A 24,571-nucleotide genomic window follows, 5' to 3' on the forward strand; every position below is an offset into this window, starting at 1 on the left:
ATTTGAATATAAGAACAAGATATGCAGACAATATGTCTGAAGCTTTATTTTTTGCCAAATAGATACAACAGCCTCAAGCTATGGACAGACAACTTTCTCTAACATTAATTAATCCTAAACATTCCTTGTCTGCTATTTCATTAAGATACACATATTTTTTTTTTTCTACATTAGAGACTGTAGAAAGGCAGCACTTAAATTCTATTAGAAAATAAGCAGAATTGTGGGAAAATGAAAGAAGATACATCTATTTTGACCACGCCTGAACCAATGTAAGAAACTGCAATAAAAGTAAAATTTATTTTCTATTATTAGCAAATTTGAAGTGTATACCACATTTTGAAAAACATTTAAGTAGCATAACAAAACCCAAGAAACTCTGTAAGTAGAAACCAAGACAGGAGGTTTTTTCATTCAAAAATACTTTATCTAGCAGTACTCTTTTATAATCTAAATTGCCAAAGGGCTTTTAAATTCCATCAGTGAAAACCAATTATAAAAGGAAAAAGAAATACTTGCAAAATATGTAACCCATAATCCCTCACATGCAGCACTTCACTGCTCTGCAGAACTCTTCAGGCTAAGCATAAAGCTTTTAGTCAATGTGCCGATACCCACACCCAAGATTAATTTAAGATCTTTTTGTTCTTGTTATTCCCAGAATAGAAGGAATGTGCTTGCAGTGCTCTTGACTCTAAGTATCTATCTGACAGCCTTATACACAAGCTAAGGACAGCGTTACCAACAAGATTATTAAAAGACTGGAAATTACTCTGAAAGGTCTGAAGAGTTTTATTCGTCATAGTGTTGGGGGGTGGGGAGGCTTGTGTGTGTTCATGTTCTGCCTTGGAACCATTAATGGCTATTTGAATGAAGATTAATGAGCAGATGTATGAAATCTGCAGATGAGATAAAACTGGGAGAAGCAGCCAGCATGCTGGGGGGATCTAAGGGCATGTAGTGATAGGACAAGAGGGAATGGTTTTAAATTGGAAGGGGGTAGATTTAGATTAGATATTAGGAAGAAATTCTTCCCTGTGATGGTGGTGAGACCCAGTCACAGGCTGCTGAGGGAAGTGGTGGCTGTCTCCTTCCTGGCAGTGTTCAAGGCCAGGTTGGATGGGGCTTTGGGCAACCTGAGCTAGTTAGAAGTGTCCCTGCCCATGACAGGGGGGTTGGAAGTCAATGATCTTTAAGGTCCCTTCCAACCCTAACCATTCTATGATTACATCTTAGCAAATAGGAGAGAGGTCAATCAAAAAATCATCACAGTAACTTCCACAAATCCAGCAAAATTTCAAAGTTAAAAAAAGAAATTGTGTGAATATGCAGTGGGAAGCCCAATTGGCAAAGCAACAAGGACAAGAAGTGGGTCACAATACAGGTCAGCAATGTGGAACTAGCACAAAATGCAAGCTCTTGTACCTGTGCTGTCAGGAGTAAGAAGTAGCTACTTCTCTGCTATTCATCCCCAGTGAGGCCTCCACTGGAGACAAACAACTGAGAGAGCATACACAAAAACTTCACCAAAATTATGCAATTTCACCATATTTTGAATTGCTTTTAAGCACCAAACTGATACATACTTGTCTGCATTCTTTGCCACTTTTGATATTAATTTAGATGTTGATGCTACTCTCAGCAGCTTGTTACGACTGTCATCTGAACTCTCCCAAGCACCATGAGGTTTTTCAGCAGTCAAGGATTTCTTTATGCTAAAAGAAACAAAAAATACATTTTTAAAATGACAAGATTATAAAATAATAACAACTGGAACTGGTATGCAACTGACAGGTGAAGCAGCAGGAGACAAAAGCAGAGCTAGGTCTTCCTTCAAGCTGAAGCATGAAACAGGAAAAAAGATTAGTCAAAAAGTTCTAACTGGATGAATGAAAACAATCAAGCAAGAGGGCTGTCAAATGTTTTATCCATTCTCTTCCATCGTTGCAAATGATCCTACATAAAGACTTGAACAAAATAACTCTATACTTCACTATTACCCTTCTAATGAATTACGAAAGTGGAAAAAAGTTAGGCTACAGTATATTAGCCTTAATGAATAAATTATTTTTTTAAAAAAATCACTTAGGGAGCAAAGAAAAGTAGATTTTTTTTCCCTGATTAACTGTTCTCCAGCTTTAACGCACTGATTTCTGAGGCAGAACAGTTCTATCAGATTACAGTTTCATATGGCTGTTTTGCAGATAGCATGATCCAAGCCACTTCAATGGCTTTAGTCTTTTAGAAACAAATGTTGGCAAACCATGCATGAACAAGGCAATCTAGACTTGGTCTAATACTAAAGAAGGTCTGAATCCATGAATTCTGATATAATTTTTCAGCAATCTTATTGTAGCAAATTTACACTAATGGGAGCCTGCAAGCTTTGCAGTCACTAGTTCATCAGTTTCACACTATCTTATTCATGGAAAGCATGTCCAAAAGTCATTGAGTTAAAAATATTCTTCAACCATGTGATTTAGAGCCTGAATGTGTCCTGCTAACAGTTATTATGCTTCATCCCGTCAGAAATGCTTTTTGCAGGACTAAGTCCTGAACTGCAGCCTTAGAAATGGCAAGCTCCTTCCACAGCACCTCAAGAAGCTGAAAGGTCCTGCGACAAACAAGTTAATCAACTCAAGTTAAACCATTAAGAGATTAAAAAAGGCATTTATGGTTTTCCCCACACTGCAAAAGATTAGTAAGCGAGACTTCAGACAAACGTCTTTACAGTGAGATACCAGGCAGGAGAACAACAGGCCACAAGTTCAGCTTCAGATAACTTCAGAGTTTGTGCAAGACATGGAGACAGAGCCTTTATGGAGTGTTATAACATGCACCAGTCAAGTGAAAGTTTTAATATTTATTAGAGCTGCAAATTCGAGCAATGCAAGACAACATAATCTTGTGAACTACAGTAAATTTCAGAGAATTAAGTGTCATTTATTTAACAGCATGTTTCAGCTTCCTAAATTCCAAATAGTAAAAAAAAAAAACAAAAGAAAAAAACATGACTTCAAGAAGCCACATTAAAAAAAACCCAAACAAAGTACCATTTTTTCCTGTGCCTAATTCCTAATAAAATGAGCAGGAACATAGAGGCAATCCTAAGTAAACAGTATTTCACTGAAGTAAAGCAGTTCTGTGATTTGGGTATAAAACCACAACTTCGTTCATGTAAAGAAAGAATCAGAAAAAAAGTGAAGCAAGCGGTCCTGCAACCTGGCAGGAATTGATAAAAGATGGGGGACAAAAAAAAAAACAAACCAAAAAAAAAACCACAGAAAAGTGCAGTCACTTTATAAAGTGATTTGATAAGAGAAACTCCCAAAGGAATAGCTGCAATGATACTAGTATTAAACAAATTCTGTTATGAGATGTAATAAATGGCCATGTGCAAAACACACATGCAATTGTGTTGTCCCTCAAAAAAATTCTATTAAGTGTACTTTGAGGAGGATCAAGTCAGAGTCATTATTTTAGAATGAGTGACTACAGGTAATGTAACTTTACCATATTGGGCTTTCAATCACAGAGAACAAAAACTACTTTGTAATCATGAAAAATTACTAAAAGAAAAAATGCATTTTAATTATTTGCTGTTACAATGCATGCGGAATGCATCTTCTCTAGCAAAAAATGTCAAACGTTTAACAACTCAATCATGAGACTGGAACTATTTCACATGACTTGTTGTCAAATATGAACTCAGTATCAATACAATAGTTTTCTAGTTCTGTACTGTGATACTGTGAAAACCTTTTAGCTGGAGCAGAACTCTTGCTTTCTTGAGTTTGCCTGTGTGTTTGGAGAGTCTGTGAGGAGGGCTGGGGAGAAGGTGATGCTTGAGTTTGTGGACTTTGATCATTAGAATGAGATTCCTCTTTTTTTTCTTTCTGTCCTGGAGGTTTTTCCTTCTTTTTTTCTGTGCCGCTGTAAAATAAAGTATGACATAGAGGGGAAAAAAAAAAAAGAAAAGAGAACAAGCAAATAAATTAAAAAGGTGGGAAAAAACTGCCCTCTGTGAAAAGATGGGAGAAGGATGTCACAACTTACTACATATAATCACTAAAAGAATACTTCGATTATTTACTCATTCTCTTCAAGCTAGCATTTTGTTAAAATAAGATTTACTCATAAACTCCAAAAAAAGGATGAGAGGCATGGAGGTTAATTTACTTACTTTTACTGCACAGTCATATTAAGTTTACTCTCATTTTAAAACAAGTATAACTTTTGATGTATGGCCTTCGATTTGCAGGTACTGCTGCAGTATTCAAAGCTGACACAAACTGATGCTCCAGAAGTCTGTGCTCGTTCAGAAAAAAGACACCCATCCTTGGGTTCAGCTCACCAACTACCTTACCACGCTGCCAGCCAAGGCTCAGTGCATGCACCAGGCAGGACTGTGACTTACACTGTCTCCAATCTGTTGAAGCTTGCCATGAAACTATACCTCCCTCTCTATATATATTTCTGGACGTGCACAGTTGTTTATCTTTGCGCGGTTATGGCAAGAGTGGAAACGCTTTTGCTGGTCCCCTGGGCTCTCCCTGGCTGCAGAAGAGTTCGAAGGGAATCACTCCTGAAAACTCATCGCTGTTTTGATCTGTAGCTGACTAAGATCAGGTTGCTTTGCCACTTCTTTAATGCCTCCAGCAACCAAGTGCTAAGAATACAACTTCATTTTTGTAGTGCTGTATTTATTAGGTTAACACTCGAAAGAGTTTTAATTACATGTCATTAACAACCTTAAATTCATTGAGGCCCTATCCAAATGTCCACAAAGCAAACAGAAAGATTAATTAAAAGGCTGTCATATAAAATAGTACGCTTTGCAATATACAGAGTTACACAAACATTATCAGGACCTGAAAGAGAAGGGTATTCTGTGGTACTCAGCAGATTTTTTTCACAACTCAAAAAAAAAAAAATCTGCCAAGATAAATTTCTCAATGAACAAACAAAACAAGGTACAGACACCAGCTAAAAAGGAAAGAAGAAAGATTTTTTTCTCTTAGGTTCAAAGTCACCTGCAAAGTGAAAAAAAAAAAAATAGTATCTTTCTGAAGGGGAGAATCCAGACCTCTTGTTTCCTCACAATACCTTATTTCCTTATTCCCTGAGCCCTTGCATAATCTTAATTGTGTTTCCACTTACCTTTCTCCACAAAGCAATGAAAAACAGCAAGAAAATATTCAAAATAAATTAACAAAATTGGGCCCCTGATTTTAAATTAAAGTATATCGTCAACTATTATAGGAGTTCAGCTTACCTAAATGCTTTCAAAGAAGCTCTGAAGAACAAGTCAAAACAAGAAAAATAATATAAAACCCAAAATACTTTTATAGTGCTCGCGCAGCATTTCTTCTATAAACCATATTACCTAGTTAAAAAATTCAGTACAATCCATCAAAGTTACATTTTCTTTTCAGCAAAGGAGATGAAAACAAAGCAGAAAGGGCTTGTCACTTTCTTGAGGGCATGTATGTGATAATATAGAAAAAATCTTAAAGAACTGTTGTGGGGTTCTGGTTAATAATTTACAGCTAGAAGTCCTTAATTAACTTGCAAAATTAAAATTATTATAGTTTTTAATCAGAACACTTAGCTTGCACTGCTGGATGCAAGAAGAAATCTTTTTGCAGCCTGTGGCAAGAATTGCAGTGTAACAAATTAACTTCTTAGAATCTCTTATCACTAAAGAAAACAAGGGTGTCTGTTCCTATTCCAGCAGGTACAACTAACAGACCTCTGCATTCATGCTCCCATAAATGCAGTATTTCACAATGAGATGCATCTACTATGACAGTGTGGTTTTTTTTTTGAAGAAATCATCTTTTAGGAAGTCATGCTTCAAATTTTCCCTTTTCCTCTAAATGGGGGATCTCAAAATACACTTTTTGTAGTACCCTGTTCACAATGACACACCAGCAAGCCTGAAATTCACCTTTGCGCTCCTCTAGCACACCCAGGGGAATGCCACCTGCTCACAGAAGTATAATACTTAACTTATCAATTCAGTCTCATATTTTCCATGCTTTTATCCAAACTTATTTAGTTCATCTTATCCATCTCTCAGAAACCACAAGTTCAGTGTGGGAATCTCTTCAATGGCTTCACCAACTTTGTCACCTGTGAACTATCCATTTTACACCTTAACATCTCTGTTGGGCCACAAGAGCCACTGCACCACTGTAACACCAGGTTGCAAGTGGGCTTCTACTTTTCACTGCCATTTTAATTTCAAAGTAAATTATGTAGACATGTGGCAGTCCTGGTTTTGAATATCTTTGTGCTGAATTCATTTGGTTTGCTCTCTCCTGCTAAAATCTTCAGCTTAATTGTACTATGACTGCAATTACACAGCAGCTGTCCCACTAATACCTCTTGAACTAGGTCTTATGCAAGAGCTGAAACCAAATCAAGACATCCACCTCTTCTTGTGGGTTTCTGAAGACTAGTTGTTCTGGGAAGGAGTTGCTTAATGCATCCAAAAATTCTTTCGAAACCCAACTAGATAAGGCATTTCCTCAGTCTAAATGTGAATAGTTGTGATCTGTTATTATCTGTCTTAATTTTGTGGATTCTCTAATTTCACTTAACAAAATGTTTCATCCTTAGGACCACAACACATTGGCAGCTACTGTAGAGGATGGCGATTCTGAAACATGAAGACTACTCTTACCAGAAGTCGCTTTCAGAAGAATGTTCAGTCATAGGGAAAATGATCCAACATGTCTTGGAGACAGACAGCTGCAATTCCAAGCACAAACCTGCTTCCAACTCTAGTGGATAATACAAGGTACGAAGCACGTTTTTTTGTTCTAGAGTATTTCGACACCTCTATCCCAAGTCAGTTCCAGACTACAGGCCTGAAATTTTCCCAGCATGTACCTGACTTCATCCCTGTCAATGGGACACCTACCTGTTGTTCATGGTACATATTCCTAGGCTCTGGTTTTAGCGACATCTGACATTTTAGCATACCTTTGTTGAAATGAAACATGCTGCCGCTGTGCGGCTACTGAGCCACCAGATCATCTCCATGATCTCAGTGATCACATTGGTAGAACAAGAATTAAACAGTTCGGGAAACGAAACAGAATAAATTCTTGGAGATGGCAGGTTTATAGAGGTCAGAGCCCCAGAACTATACAATATTAAGACTGCACAAAATACAGACATTAAATTTCAACAGCTGTAAAGTTTTGGACATAAGTAGGCTTTCTGTTATTTGTGACTACATGTATGGCTACACGTACTTAGAAGATGAAAAGGTACAGGCAGGTTACGGGTGCTGTTTTGTAACTAAAGTGTAATTTCACATCAACAGATGACCATATCCATCTGTTGCACCACTTCAATCTTCAGCCTGAAGAAAAACCTGGACAAGTTGGGGTGAAGCATCCCATGAGCAGCTGATAGCCTCCTTTGGCCTCCTTCCTTTTTAACCCTGACAAGAATGTTAGAAATGTACATGTTTACCCTAACTTTAAGGAAACGGGACTGCTGACATTCATTTATGTCTTCTAATATGAACGGTTCAGTTTGGTATTGAACTGTTGTTAAAAAAAATGCTTTAACTGTTGTTAAAAAAAACCACAACCACAAAACCCAAGATGAGGCAGCTTCTTTCACCTTTCTTGAGCTGATAATTTTATGAAAAGGCCCGTCTGTTTTCTTCCAAATACCAAACAAATTTCATGGAAGAGTGTATGTATAGACAGGAGAGTGAATGAACTGCTGAAAAGCTAACTAACGAGGGGACTTATGCCCTCCTAAAACAAATCTTAAGGGAGTCACTCAGCTTCAGATGTGTTAGAAGCACCCTAACCTCTCTCAGACAGTTATTTGGGTGCCTGGGGAGAGCTGCCCTCTGGATATTAAGGCCCATCCAGGTCTCCTTTTAAAGGCCTTAATTCAGATGAAAGAGATGCCGGCCACACCACTCTGCTCTTCTTCTGTAGTCAAGTGTTGAGCAGCCAATGAATCAAGAAGGTGATTCAGCATAAACGCAAGCTCAACACCACGGGAAGCGGACTGGCTCTCATCAAAGTGCCAAGAGCCACAGGGGTAAGATTAATGGAAAAGTGCTAACTAAGAAATACCTTCCTGCAGGAATGCCTTTTGTCCCGGTGCCTGTCACACTAGCAGATAGAGACATACAGTGATTACTTACTTTCTGATTTATTGTTGAAAAGTAAACATAAGGATTCAATAAAAAGAAACAACATGCAACATTACACAATGGAGAAGTGCAGGGCATTACCCTTGCTTTCCAAATTCCATAAGGCACTGAAGGTTTTTTCAGGTTTGTTCTCATACGGTTTGTATTTGCATACAGCATTTTTATTCCCTGAAGTGTGTCACTTCCCTGACTTGTTGTATAGTGCTGTCCACTATACAACACTAGAAGACAAACCAGCCACTGGAGTTAGCTGATTACTCTACAGAGGCCAAGAATTTGTTCACATAATTTACCACAGTTACACACTAGAGCATTCTTTGTCTTATGGCTGTATCGTGCAGCCTGTTCTCCCCAACAAATAGGAATAGGTGCAAAACCAACCTATGCAAGAAGCCCCATAACCACCATCTCACAAACCCACAGAAGAAAGCAGTCATACAAACAATTTGTTTACTGTATGCATCTGAAGCCATTACCCAAGAGGGAAAAAAGCCATTGTTTGGTGGTTATCCCATTTAACTTACAAATACTCGTGCAGTGTTACTTCTACACATTTTAGATCTGATACAGATATTCTTCGAAAAGACTAGCCATATTTTGGGTTAAGATTTTCTACATAAAAATGTAAACTTTTATCTTACACAATTCACTATTGTTTCACAGCTATTCTGCTATTGCCTACTATTATACTGCAGACAATTGACTTGGTTTTGTCCTTTAATTTCCTTGAAAAAAAATAAAGATGAATACCAGAAGGAAATTTTTTCCATTTGTACTGGAAATGCATTTGCCTGTTCTGTCCTTTAGTGAGAATGCACTTTGGACACTATACACTATAGAAATACTCTCCATTTATGAATTCTTCATAGAACCCTTCTGTAAGCAGCCCAATAACACAGTACCATCTCCAAAGTTTGTTTGGGCCTTACTAAACTTCAGGAAGCTTGGCTTCAAACAAGTATAATTTCAAATAATTCAAAACAAATATAATTTCAATTTTAAGAATAAATTGGTACCTTTTTGCAGCAGATGAAAGAGTTTCTTTTCTGGCAACAGAAACAGAGGAACTGTGGCTTGTTTTCCTGCTTCCTGTGCTCCCATTAGTTATGCAGGACATTGAGATAGCTTCTCGGAGGCTTGGCTGACCTGGAATATAGAAAAATTGAAGAACACAAGATTTTACAGCTGTATCTAAAGATAAATGAAAAAAAAAACCCAACTCTCAGATGTGGACTTGGTATCACACAGCAAACGACCCAGAATTCAGGACAACCTGTATATCCAGTGACAAAGACTCACAGAAGCCTTAATGTAGGCAGCAGGAGACAGGAGACCTGAGACACTGGGACAGGCAAGAATACACTCAGATAGGGGTTAGCTTCTCTACTGCCATGCTGTCAGCAAATACTTGAATTGAGCAACATGCCACATCTGTTTCCACAGGGAGAGTTATAGATTGTGGCTCACCTTGGGAAAATGGTAGCTCCAACAGCTGTGGGAACAGCTGATTAGATTATTTCAATTCTGTTTTTCAGAACTGTCACAGCTCAGGTAATACCACATGAGGTTTGTTGCTTTCAATTTGTTTGGTATTTTACTGAAGTTCAACAAACTTGTAGACAGAAACCCGCTCTATACTGAAGGAATTATTCATTTATTTAAGGGTTGTGATTCTAACTAAGGATTCAAAAATCAAGTTTTTCACCTTGTTTTCAGCTGCCCCTTCCATCTTCAAGTATATGCAGTATGGCAGAGCTATTAAGTTTCTGATAGTGTTTACTCCATAAATCTGCCATATCCAGTGAATATTTCAGACTCCCCCCGGGGATGAATCAAGACTGTATATGTGAAGAAGGCTGTTGTCTGTCAGATGCCCACTTCACTCATTGCAGAAGTTTGAAACTATGCAGTGAATGTGGGAGGGGATTGCAAGGAAGACGGGGGGAGCAAAGGCTCTTCTATTTAAAGAGCTGAACACCAGCTAGCCTGGCAGTCGGCTCCCAGACCTGCTTCTGCCACAGACGGTCAGTGAAATACTCAAACCTGACATTTCACCCTTTCCCACTAATCATATGTCCCTCCTTTTTTTTGCATGCCTGTCTTATTCCTAAGGTCTTATTCAGAAAAGACTCTTTACCCTTCCTTTCCCTCAAAGTGCTAAACTTACACTTCTCCCTCTGAAGCATTACATGCTCTGCAAAAATCCCTGGGCTTATCTCACACTGATAATCCAAAAATCAGCAGTTACTTCTGACCCCATCTCCAAGCCATATCACAAACAGCAACCCCACCTCATGGGGTTGTCCGGTCCAGCCACTCTGACTACAGCAACAAGCACGAAGGACACGAGAGACAGGAAAATACCAGGTCTGTGTTCACAGCAGGCTTGGAATAGTGAGAGACAGATAAGGCAGGAGGCCACGCACCGAAGATAAAAGCGAGGAGTAAAAAAGGAGTTGGGGAGAATAGACTGCTCTGCGCACTGAGGGCACGCACATACAGATGCATCATTGGAACAATACCAACACTAGATACATTTGTCACATTGCAGCTCTACTAGGCAGGCTGAGAGACAAATTGAGTCTTATTTTAAACAAGCACTTTACGTACAAGAGATACCCATCAAGGGAATATTAGGTTTCAGAGCTATTTGGATGAAGGCAGAAATGGGCTGACCTGTGCTAAACATCTACAGCTTCAAACGCACCAAGCAGCATGTGACCACATCTGAAATTCAGATCAGGGAAGCCAAAAGAGCATGCAAAATGTCCCAGGCAGAAATGAGAATAAAGGAAATCTGAAGAAAGCAGAGACACACTTAAATACAGAAACACCACAAAAATCATTGTTGCTCTTCCTAAATTCTGCCTAAATCAACTTACTGTGATTTCTTTGTACTTCTACTACTTTGACTGTGTTATTTGCAACATACACATTTGGAATACAGATTTTATTTTAAAAGTTAATATACTGTACAAAACCTCTAAATCTCTAGAAATTCCCTCCCCCCCTGTGTAACTCAGAGGCAAGACCAAAAGCGCGTAAGCCTAAAAAGCACTTCAAGTATGAGAAGCCTATAAATTGGCTGCTTTTATTTTCAGTGACAAAGTAAATCATCTTCTTTGTGGAGATGCATAATATCAAGGCCTATGATTCACTCTTGAACTGCATATGACCTTAACATCTCCATCTGCTCATCGTAATAGATCAATGCTTTTCCAACCAGCACCACCAAGGCTTTCCAGAAACGTGCATTGAGAGACATAATAGCAGTAGTTCTCAGGACGGTGGGGAATGCATTCAGTAGAAAGTGTAAAGAACAGAGCTACTACAGACAGGGCACAGGGACTTAATAAGCTGGGGAACAAACTGCTCAGTTTTCTCAAGCAAGCTGCACATTGCTATTTTGTTCGCTGATGGTATCTAGAAGAATTCCTCTATTAAGTACCAAAAGCCTAAGCTCCTGGTCACGTCCAAGGACAAAACTGATGACAAACAAAACTGTGGGTCAGTACATACTCATGACAAAAGCATGCTCTGCTCCACATGATGATGAATGCAATAATTTCCTAAAAAAGAAGCCATGCAGCAGTTACTGGGTTATTTGTTTTTAAGTAAAGTGGATGCTGATGGCAAGTCTGCAGAGTACTTCCTAATTTCAACAAGTGGCATGCAAAATTATCTTGAAGGTGATGATTTCTGAAGTTTTATAAAATGACCAACGATTACACATAACCCACACCTAATTTCTTGAATCATTCATTCCTTGAAAAAAGTTACTAAAACATTTAGCACAGACAAAAACATCAAGATCTAGGAAAAATGGCATTGACAGATTTTTTCATGTGTCAAAAATATATCAGGCCTTCCTACATATCAGAACAAAATCTCAGTCAATCAGAGTGAGCATGACACACTTGATGTGCAAGAAAATGTAACAAACAACAAAAACAAGGGGAAAAACCCAAAACAAACAAAAACCCAAACACAACAGCCTTAAGAAACAAGCCCCTCCTGAACTCTCTCTCTTTGTCATTTTAACTAGATATTCAAAAGTGACCTTTAGAATACCTATGTTTAAAGGGTAATATTCATCTGCATTAATATATCAAGGAAATGCATTTAAATTTTAATCCATGAAAGGCAAGTTTAAGCCCTGTGCACACCCCAGGCAGCAGAGCACTGAAGCCTGGCTGCCCATGGGGTCTGAGACACGCAATCAAGATCCTCCCAGCTGGGTCAGACACCCAGGGAAGCTGACACACCTGTCTCAAAACTGCATAGATCTCTTCAGGACTTTTGACCAAGGCATCTCAACAGTCAAAGGACATAAAAAAAATGAATGATGCTATAACCTTCTTCACCACAGAGACAGTCCCACATACTGGCCATGCAACTACGCTTCAAAGAGCCAGGATATAACAAAGAGGCACAGGAGAACACAAATTCCAGATCAATAGACTAAAACAATTGAGCTCTTCCAGCACTCGAACCACACATCTCTGCCAATACCACGTCATATGTCACCTGCTAGCATAAACAGTCTGAAATTTTTCAGACTGAGCAGCACTCAGCTTTATCTGTTAGCATGGAACAAAAGCCAGACATACACTGAATGTTAAAATGAAAGCCAGTGTATGGTGACCAGGATTAAAGCCAAATTGTCAGAGATCAAAGTGGTAAAAAATGTCTTTTATGGCTAATGGATTCATCTCTGTTCTGATAATTTTCATAGAATAGTATCTGCGGAGTTCAAAAGAAGCATTTCATTAACATCTGTCAAGTATACAAGTGTGTGAATGAAAGATAAGTAGGATTAGAAGAAACAGACCACAATAAACCAAGAATCTATTTCCCTCTCTTTATCAGCCTTGATTAGCAAACTAAGCAAAAGCTGAAGCCAAGCTGTAAGAGACAGTGGTAAGTTTTGAAAATGTGTCCCCTGCGATAACATGACAGCTTCTCTTTCCAAACGTGCATATAAGCTGCTAGACCTGAGGATCAGGCAGTAAGCCACTTTATCCCAAACCCAAAAGTTACAGCTTTGTTAAATTATATTTTATGTTGTTGTTACTTATGTTGACTGGAACAACAATTTGCTAAATATCTTTGCATCTGCTGATATCCTGACAGGCAAGCTGCCTTTCTTCCAAGTGGATTTCAAAGAAAAAGCTCAACAATTCATGAGTTTAAAAGAGAAAAAAAGGATTTACTTATACTATTTTTCTTTAAGCTTGCTTTTTTTTTATGGTAGAGTATATCCAAGTCTTTCCAGAACTTTAGAATACTTCATTCTCAGCAAAACTTGACAAATATTTCTCTATTTTAAATATATTACATGCCTAGGGATTTTATACAAATAAAACTAATGGCTTGAAAGACAGAAATCTAATTTAGTACTCTTACTAATGTGTGTGTTTAACCACACTATTAGTCACCAGAGAACCCACACAGGTGAGCCGCAGAAAAACAGACAGAAATAGTTCTAAAGTGTAGCAGAACTTCAGATTTTATCTGCCATTTCCTTCCTGAAATACAGACATTAAAAATGTACTTGAAATTATTGCAAATCCTCAGTTTACTTCAAGATGTTACAAGAAGTTGTATCAAAGGCATCACAAAGGATGTCAAGTCCCTCAGATCATGGAAGATGCTGGCAAAGAAATAGCTTGGGAGCATTAAAGCTCCCTTCAAAAAGAGCACTATATTCTGAAGGGTAGAGGAAAATTTTCTTCAGCACTTTGATTTATTTTAATTCCACATTTACACAATGAGAGTCAAGTTCTGATTAGAACTTCTTCAGCAGAAAAAATAAGTGTTCTTGTTCTCATAGATGAATAAATGTTACAGGTCAGGACGAGATAACAGGTCTCAAAAAACGTCCAACACTAATGAGGAAAAAATAATTCAGTTCGCTACCTATGGTTTATACTTCATCTGGTTTAACAACCAAATTTTAAGAAAAAAAGAAGTTCTGACAAGCTTTATTATTCTTACAACATTTACATCTAGCTTAAAAAAAAAATTAGATGCTTTTTCTGCTTTTATTTAAGCCAAATTACACAAATTAACTAGCAATTAAACATATTAGAACTACCCGAACAGATGTGTGATAATATGCAACTCTGAGAATTGATAGCTAATGCATAAACATCCTGAGATGCAAGCGAACCCCTCCTCTCCCAAGAGGCAGATCAATTAACTACACCATCAAGAACAATTAAATATTTAAAGATTTCCTAGAAAAAATTTATTGCTAGTGACTGAAATTGTCAATGCATACATTTCTAACTGTAACTGATCTTCCTAGAGACATAAACTAGTGTCAGGTGTGATGCTCTATAAGAGTCTCAAGGAGCCATGTCTTAGCTCTGATGTTTTTTGTTCTTTGGGCTGGCATTTTAAAACTTAGTACTCAGGGAAACCAAAGATTTCTCTGGCGTGGGACAGCCACTTTCTTCTTCAAACTACAGAGCCCTTTTCCTCCCTCCCTCCCATCTTGCTACATTGCTATACTTTCCCAGAGGCACAATCTACTCTCTCAACCAACTACCGCACGATCTATACCCAAACAGAGTTTAACTATGGCAATCTGAAACAATTTGATATACTCTGACAATAAATGATGAAAGAGCTGCTCAAGGGTTTTAAACAACGGGCAGGTTTTAATTGAAAAAGCTGGTGGCACCATTTAACTCTTGCAACATTGCCAGTTTTACTTTGAGAAGCATCATAGAGAACAGCAGAGCACCGCTCAGGAGGATTTGCCCACGCTGTTCTAAAAACCAGCACACAAATACACAAACCACCCAGAACTGTAAGAAGTGTATGGAAAAAAGAATGACACTTATCACCACAACTGAAAAACACTCCTCTGCAATGTTCTGAGTATCTTCTCCAGTGAACAAGATTATTAGGTTACAGCAGTTAAAAAATAAAACTTGAACTTTCTTCTTCTTCCCTTCTATTTCCTTCAACTTCATTTAGCTGGTTAGTGACCCCATTAGTGCCCTTCAGATACAAATTTGTTGAATAAAGGAAAATGTACAAAGAACATCTAGAATAGTAAGTAAAACAGAAGAAAATATTAAATGAGACAGAGGAGAAGAAAGGAAAAAATGAGGAAGAAATGCAGAAAAAAGTAATTTTAATGCAGAAAGAACAGATGGCACCAAAACCAGTACCTGGAAAATCCATTAAGACCTCAAGAGTATCATTATTTGTTATGTGAGCATACAGCCTGCAGACTTCAATTGGACTATTCCCATGAGTAAAACGACACACTTACAAGCTTGCCAGGTTAGTTTTAGCATCATGGATAAGAGCCTATATCCCACTTATACCACAAGCATTTTCCTATCTACTCTCCTGTTTTCTGCTTCTTCAACATTTACTGAGTAGACAACAGACTACACAACATAAACATGTACCCAGTTGTTGGAACAGTTCTGCACATTAGAGTATGTTAAGGCTAAAAGCACAAATGCAAGTTTACCTTGTGCCATCACTAATGAAGCTTGGTGAACACCTGAAGTCAACTCTTGTTAATAAAAACCAAAATGACCTAATGTTCCTGAAATTAAACCATTGTTGAGATAAGGTACAAATTACATCTGAGGTGCTATTCTTACATTAGTGCAACAAGATGGAATTTCATACAAGACACTACTTTGGATTTTTCCTATGGAAGAGACACTATTTCACATGAGAGAAGGGACCAGGAAAGCAAGGAAAAACCTCCCCGACTTCCTGTTATAAAAATGCACTGCACAAAGGAAAAAGATAATAAATAAAAAAACATATCTTCATTTCCAGTACCTAGCTGCTTTTGCAGGTCACACAGATCACTGCTTTAAGTAAAATAAGTGTCTCTCAGTCTGTCAGCCTGCACTGTCATGGCAGAACCTCTCTGCAAACTGCCATCCAGTGCTTCAGTTTCACCTTGTGAGCTGAATTTGCATATGAGTTATTTGATATCAAATCTTGTCCAAGCAATAGGAAATGTTCCTCCAAAGGTGAAACCTGTGACAAGCTTCCTCATCTCTTCCAAGTCCAAAAAAAGGACATGAACACTTTTGTTTCTTTACAGGCAGGTATCAGATGTACTTTCTGGTAGACAGCCACTCTTTCTGGCAAGAGTACATGCCCCAGTGATATGATTAGTCTGAGATGCTTTACTGGTGCCATTGTGTGCCACAAACTGGTCTCCACACCCTGAGCCTGGGGGATGAATTCTCCTGTTACACACATTTTGACACCCTGGAAGACTTTAATAGGTTTACCAGGCACCAGCTGTGAGCCAATCTATCTTGCTGGCAGCCACAAGTACGAGACTGCTTTATGCTTTCCTTTTCTTCAGTGTCCAGGTAATCTTTGTTTTTGGAACTTTTTGTGAACGTTAACAGCATCAATCATACATCAACAGCAGAGACATGTGGCAACAAGAGCACAGAGCTGCCAAAAGCAAAGGACCTCCCACCACAGAAATTCTTCTTAACAAAAAAGAAGACAGACAGAAAGGAAAAAAAAACACCAAACACAAATGCACCCACATGCTACAATCCCCCCAAACCCCGTAGCTGCTGGGGACCTGTTCCCTAACCAAGCCCTTTTAGATTTCTGAGAATCCTCAACACTATCTTTGGACCTGGAAGTTTCTCCTTTTTGTTGTTATTCTTAGCTGGGCACAGTGACAGAGAAGTACTATTGTAGCCTTTTTATTTTGAAAAGGTTTTCTCTGTTTAGAATGATTTTGCATTGAGAAATGCTAAGGAGGAAAACAAGCCCCATGTGAACACTCCCAGTCTGCTTTTCACTGTGCAGAAACAGACTAAGTGCCACATCTTTTGCAGTCCCTAATAGAGGTACTTCCCTCATACAGCATGTCCACTTCATGCTTTCCTGAGACACACTAAAGTGGCTAAAAACACTTCACCCTTTAGGTTGTTTCATACAGTTTGCAAGTCACCTAACCTTGTATGAAGAGCACTTAACTTTTGAGAGAGGGCTAGACACACAAAAATCACATAGTAACCTCCTTACTGCTAAGCCCATGGGTTAGAAAGAAAAAATCTGCCCATGCAATTTTTTTTTCACTCAAGAGAGAACTAAGTTCAAAACAAATGTGCAACAGAAATGTAGGGAAAAAATTAGCTTCAGCTATGGTTGACTTGATCTGTCAATCTAAAAATAAGAAGAGAATAAACTCATCAGAAATGCAATGGAGACAAACTAACAGAAAAAGACGAAAAGATGTCTTTTTGCTCTAAACTGGGCTATCACCTTCAGCATGAGAAAAATCAGTGAAAAAGTGATGGAGATTCACCCCTTTTAGCACGACTCAGTCCATTCACAACACTTACTTTAAACCTATGAAAAAACTCTCTTGCTAAGGTGGCAACCAGAAAAAAAAAGGAAAAGGTGAGGTTTTAGAAAGCCTGTTCCAGCAGTGAGTAGGAAAGTGCTTCAAAAGAGGTTAGATACTGCCTCTTGCTCACTTTAAAACTCTGTTGTTTGATGGAAAGATTTTCAAGACAGATTTTTCCGGTACTATGATTCTTCTAAGATCAGTTTATTTTAGAAGTATCTTACTGTGTTGCCATACTTCAAATTAAACACACCCCTCTCAATGTGTTCAGAAATACATGCATATCTATTCTCTTTGCTCGTTATTACCTTTTTTAAATAAAGCCTACCTATAATATTTGCCATGAAACTGCAGTTGCTGTAATGCAGACTCTTTGACAGAATCACAAGAATGGAGAAATACAACAACCTTTGCAGCAACCATGACTGAGCTAGTAAGAGCCTGTACGCAGCTATAAAACACTTCAAATTAACAATGACTTCCTTGAGTATTATTTTTGTATGAGAATTCAGATTTTCTGCCAATTCTACTCATTCATGAAGACAATACTTCTCTTTCTTAAAAGATTTCAAGAGTTCTTTATTGAATGAACTTAAAATACAGAAATCAAAAGTAGAACGTAAGGTGATGCAAAAAGCTATGTACAAACTTGTTTTTAAATATGTGTCAAAATATTGATATTTGTTTAAATCAATATTAATCTCAAGCAATTTTAGACTCGTACAAAATTCCAGTGATTGTATGCAAGCATTTCCTTTTGTGACATCTTTATACCATTGTGGTATATATACCATATACAGCCGATTTAATGATAAACTGAAGTTACAGTGTTGCCTGGTGGTATTAGGTGACTGAACACAATGGGGACACATAAACCAGAAATTAAATACAGTGCCAATTAGTCACAACTCATTTGCATTCAATGGATTAGCTCATATAAGTACAACTCTACACTGTGCCCATCTCTTTCTTCACAGTTAGTGGCTGCTGTCATTAAGTGGTGATGTAACACAACAAAGTGGAAGACAGCTCAATATTCTGACCCCTCCCCAGAAATAACTTATTTCTGTTTCATTGAACAGATTCAGCTGGAGAACTCTCTATGGCCCCAAGACACTCAGAGTCCTAGTAAGGAGATGCCCCCAAAAACTGTGCAGGACACAGCAAGTTTGCCCTCCCTGTGCATGAAGTTTGATGGGCATTAGCTCCAAGCCAAAGGTCCATAGCCACATTTGTGCATATCTCAGTTCCTCTGCATTTAGATAGTTAGAATAAGGTCCTACATTGCACACGTTTTGCCCACAGTTTTCCACTTGGACATTTTCTTTTTGTCATAATGGTCAGCAGAAAGCAAAGACTTTGGCAAACCACTTGCTAGAGCTCTCTTACACAGAATTAGAGAAGGAAGTCTCAATCTTGATGAGACTGGAGATGCGTATCAGGTAGATAAAAGCTGCATTTTTAATCAGGACTGACAAAAATCTACCATTTAACAAGCAAGAGAGAATGGCAGGGTTCAGCATAGCCCAAGCCAATTAAAGCCTCATCACTTCCTTCCATCTGGCAGAGAGACTGCAAAAGCACTTAATTAAGGAATCTGATCTCTCTGCCACATCTAAAATAATTCAAACTTTCAGCATTTTCAGCTTTTGCGTTTTCAGCCTGTACAATGCAGCCACCCAATAAAAAGGCTACGATGGGTCAGTACTATATTGATGTTGGGATAGTGGTTGTACCTCAAGGCTGAAATACAGGGACTGATGGGGATACATGCATTTATGGTGAATGAGATCTGTGAATCATCTGAAATACGACCTAACCTTTTACTTAATCAGAAGCTTAACATGTATCACATACACACACATCCACAGTTCTCTCTGAATACGCAAGTTGGAGTAAATTTGAACAACTCTATTCAAATAGTTCTCCAAACCCAGAAAAACGTCTATGGAAAAAAATAAAGTATGTAAAAATTAGTATAGACAGCATCTAATTTCTTTACTTTTAAACAATCCTAGCTATTACAGAGTTGCAATGTAGAGGTTACTAGCCACTAGCCAAAAAAGATATTGCTGAGTGACATGTCCACTTCTTAAAAGAAACCTACTGGTGGTGAGTTATCTCTGTAGTTGAACAAAAGCATCCTTATTTGGCAGCAATGTGTCTTGGGTTTTTAATTTAAAGCAGGAGGAAATGTAGCCTCTAATACGCCCCTTCAGTTGAGTAACTTTTAAGTGAAAACAAAGCTGGGACTCAGAACCGCCCAATGGCAGGTTAAAGACTGCAGCTAGAAAACATTTCACACTTTAAATTAGAACAGGAACCTTTTAACAAGTAGTAAGGTAATTTTCAGGGGTGTTAAGTACATAACCCCCCCACCCCACCCCAGCCAAAAAATGTACCTGTCTTTCCAAATGATACAGAACAGTGAAGAAAAAATTGGTCAGTGGAGAACATTCTCAATGATAGTGTTCCGACTCGAGAAAGGATTTACTAAATGTGGGCTTACCTTTACTTGGTGCTGATTTTCTCACAGAAGCTACATGGTCTTCCGAGATAGCAAGACGCCTTAGCACGTCAGCCAGCGCTGCTTTTAGCACAGTGATTTCATCTTCTTGTTGCTGTACTCTCAGCTCCAGGGCTGAAAGACGGTCCTGGACATCAGATGTGCTCGCAGCTGAGATGCTGTCATCTGTACAGGAGGAAAACAGAGTAGAAAGAAGTAATTAACTGGTTTGCTCTAAACTAAACGCCACTTGAAAGAAGCATGTTCAGCATGACTATGTCTGTCCCACCATTTCGAAATACTGAAGATGTTCAAACAAACATGTTCAGGCAACGCAGGCATGGATATTATGTTAAATGTATCAAATTAATGCTTCAAGACAGAAATGTTACCAACCATTACCTAAGACAGAAGGCTTAAGTACGGCCTTATTACAAGCAAAAGTTGCAATGTGCGTTCTGTTAAAATAGCATTGAAAGAAAGACATGCTTACCCGTTACAGGAAGACTGAAATTAAGATTATTCAAACAGCAAACTGAATTAACTAAAAGGGTATAAACTCCAATAAAGTTTCACAACATATTCCTTTGGAATTGTTGAAGAATTTTAAATATGATCCTTAATTTTAAAGCAAGATGTAAAGTTTAAGAAAAAATAAATCCATGGGTGAACATACAAGTATTGTTAGCTGTGACCTAATTGCATCAATGGCAATCTCAATTTAAATGGTCTACAACAGCGTTCTTAACTCTAATTCCTTCTTTTTAACTTTTCTCACATCACCACCCTGCATGTGCCAAAAAAATACATGACATTATAACATTTGGCCTGAAGTGAACAAAAAATAAACACGCTACAAAGAGGTTCCAAAACTCCGTTTGGCCACACAGAGATAGATTAGCATTGAAGGCATAATCCAGCCAAATCTATTCTTCAGTGGTAAAAAGGAAATTACAGCTTCTGCATACTCCTTGCCTTTGACAGTTCTTTGCGCTACTTCTGCCAAGCCAAAATAACACATAACAGATTTTTGTATTTGGCTGTTCCAATAAATCATAGGCCAACCAGTAAAAAAGACCCGTAAAAAAGAGTATGTTGCTCAATCACAAGGTACTGAATTACTTCTCCATCCCAATTTAGGTTTACTAAAAATTCAGGAAGGAACCTATAATACAAGTTTACAAAATTTGACTGTACAATATGCTGACAGAGTATGAATCCATATCCTACGAGATATATACTATCACCAAATTTACATGTAAGGGTAAATAGTTGGATGTTTTCCTACAATCTGAACTTTCAGTTCACTAATCTTATGAAGACATACCAAGGAAAAACTAGTAATACAAGCTACAGTTGTAAGTCTCTATTTTTCACTTTAAAAAGCCTTCATCTTTGCAATACATGCATAAATATAAGCAGCACTGGGCCAAACTCCTCCAAGGAATTAAATATGAAATAAATTACGGAGTTTAACATCAACTTCCATTAAATTAAAACATGATACTACTGACGGAGCAAGAACCGAACCAACCAAAATTAAGACTCACAATAATACTTTTGTAACGCTAAGAAAATTTCTACAAGGAATTAGTAAAACAAACTAGTATTAATAGTGAAATGTATTCACAATTACTGTTAAACTGAAAGGAACAGTTAGGATTACATGGATTATACAACTCCTACAAGATGACAGTTGTGCGTATTAATTCACTATTTGGTTACACCAAAAGCAGGAGTGTATCACTTCACAGTTAATACTGTATTTATTTAGGCTAAAAAATAAAAAGAATTGCAGGGGAATTAATAACAGATCAGACCAATTCTGAACACAATGTCTTTAGCATCACCAGCCTTTAACTGCATCTCCTATATGCACAGCAGTTATTTTAACAGCTTTACAGCCCAGCATATCCCACTTGTACTTTACCGATCCATACCAGTGACAGTTACCCCAGGTTGGGAAGGATTCTGCAAGATTCTTTTATTAACACCCTAGTTTCCAAAACATAAACCCCCATCTGTTTTAAGGTGCTAACAGAAGTTACTACAAGCACACAATAGCTAGAATATGGATAAATTCCCAGGCTGTATAAATACACAGATCTTACTATAAAACACTCATAAAAGGAGCAAGCAGCTATGTAAAATCATTTTAGCAGCCAGACTTTACTATCTTGCCCTGTGTGGAGCACAAATAATAATGACCAAACCAGGAAAGGCCCCACTGTTGGTTGATGCCTCTGATGAGCAGAAATACAAGTCTCTATAAGAGCACTGGCTGCCTGACACAGGCACCTTTTTTCCCTACCAACTACTAACATTGCCTAAACTTCTGCTGTCGATTCCCAGCACCCCAATAAAGGGACACATTAGATAGCTCCTGCAACCCCCAAAGACACAGTTATGTCACTAATTAAAAACTTCAAAAGGGAACAGGAGAAGAAGTCTTTCTGCTCTGTAAAGGTGAGCTGCAACCCTCTGACCTCCTCAACATATCAAATGAGATGGGAGACATGTTGGCCACCATTTGGCTCTATGACCTGTGCTATTGAGGTTTAGTACCTATGGAGAAGCCAGAGGACCCTCAAACCCAGCTTCAAACCAAAAGCTTTTCAGAAGTCATAGCTGTATAAACAAAGCATGAGTAGGAAACCAAGAAGATTAAGCTATGTAGCCGATTCAAAAATAGGCAAAGCAATGGGGCTGTGTGGAAGAAAAGGAGGTTGGAGGTTTCAAACCACCAGTGGTTGCTTTGCATTGCTGAGAGGGCATGTGAGAGTGACTGAAAGAAGTTGGACAGCAAGAAGATCACTAGGAAATCAAGAATGTTTAGTTGATCAGAGAACACAGTAGCACACTGGGAAGCCTTTTTATTATTTTTTTATTGGTCTACAGAAGCAGCATCTGTTTCAAGTAGTGACAATCATATACTACGCTGGCAACTGTTAATGAATTAAAATGACTGATTCTCAAACCAAATACCTCACCCATGACAGCAAATATTCAACTGAACTCCAACATGCCCTTTTTGGCAGTGTTTTGAAAAGTAAGTCAACTAGGGATTAGCTTAAAAGAAGATGTCTTGCAAGTACATACAACTGCAAACCTTGACATCATTTTGACAAATCTGCACAATGCAAAACTAAACTTTTTTTTTTATAGAAGTTTTCAAAATGCCTTCTAGATTTCTTTTTTTGTTAAAAATACATTCTAAAGAACCACGAAGTTTAAACAAAAAAACCCCAAACAAACAAACAAACAAATCCTCCTTTGAGGCCATGACCATCTCCTTCAGAAGGGAAAGAGCTCTTACGCAAGGGTAAAGTCAGTCATGATCAGTCCATCTGCTCCCTTCCTTTTCTCCCACTCCTAAACATCTGGCCTTTCCAATGTCTCATTCACATCCATCTAGGCCTTCCACGAGCCACTCTTAATTTACTAACCAGAGCAATATTTATTTATTTATTGAGACACTTGATTACCAAATATAGCAGAAATTTATAAGTGCAATTGATTACTGGTTCATTCACTTATTCACTTCATTCATTTGAAGATCTTTTTTTGTTGCCCGGTTTGTTTTCAGTGTAACAAAAGTAGCACCATTTTGGATGTGTTGGTCACATTTCTCAAACTATCCATGACCTGTGATCCACTGCAAAAAAAAAAAAGCACCAATTGCAGTGCCCACTAGAAGCAGTGAGAAGACATGCACACAGATGCGGATCCAAGGTCCTTCAGTCTTGAAAAGTGGTTTAAGATTAGACTCAAATGACAGCAAAAACATGCTAGGTCTAAACGTAAGAGCAATGTAACTTTCAAAGTAAGAGATCTTGTTATCATAGTTCACTAGTTTGAATTTTAATTTTAGCCATTAAAGCAGCATCACTTCTCTGCACTTCTGGAGGAAGCAGGCATGTACATGGAATGCTTGTACTCAGTACTCATAAGATATCTGGATGATCCTAAAACTTAAGGTTCATTTTTCACAGCTAATCAACAGTATTAAACATTATGCTGCACGTGATATCCCAGAGTTACATGCATCAAGCCACTCCCAGTAGCTTCAACCACCCCTTAGACATTGGCCAGGAACTTTGGAAGGGGTATCCAGTACCTAGTGATGGATGGTACGTAACAAGCCTCCCAACCCACGTATCGCTCCTTTCCTCACATGTCACCAACCAGGCACGTGAGGATAACAGCATTTGGAAAGTATCACCTTTCATCACTCACTGCCCAGGAGAAATTTGAACTGACTGTGTTTGAAAAAAGAAAAGAAAAAAAAATCTTACTACTGAACTGTCTAATCTGGGGCCCCTCAACAACTCCAGAGCATCCATTATCACTTCTGAGTCAATTCCTGCCAGCCCCGGCTAAACATGAGGGTTTGAATTCAGACATAAGCAACATTTCAGAAAAACAAACGCTACAAACTCCAGCACATGGAAATTTAAACCACAGGGTGGAAAATCCTACATTTTATCCAATAAAGCCACACAAACCA

General features: G+C 38.2%; 1 protein-coding gene across 1 annotated transcript in view; it reads right to left on the reverse strand.

The window, feature by feature from the left end:
* The window catches only part of EML4 (EMAP like 4), a gene marked incomplete at both ends in the record, with an annotated part of 89,813 nt that overhangs the window by 49,044 nt on the left and 16,198 nt on the right, over positions 1 to 24,571 (reverse strand). The window contains 4 exons of the mRNA XM_084262526.1: positions 1,587 to 1,715; positions 3,760 to 3,933; positions 9,208 to 9,337; positions 20,068 to 20,250. Of these exons, the coding sequence (XP_084118652.1) occupies positions 1,587 to 1,715; positions 3,760 to 3,933; positions 9,208 to 9,337; positions 20,068 to 20,250 (616 nt within the window). The remainder of the gene's footprint in view (positions 1 to 1,586; positions 1,716 to 3,759; positions 3,934 to 9,207; positions 9,338 to 20,067; positions 20,251 to 24,571) is intronic.

Source organism: Gallinula chloropus, assembly GCF_964237585.1.
Source record: "Gallinula chloropus genome assembly, chromosome: 3".
Lineage (NCBI taxonomy): Eukaryota > Metazoa > Chordata > Aves > Gruiformes > Rallidae > Gallinula > Gallinula chloropus.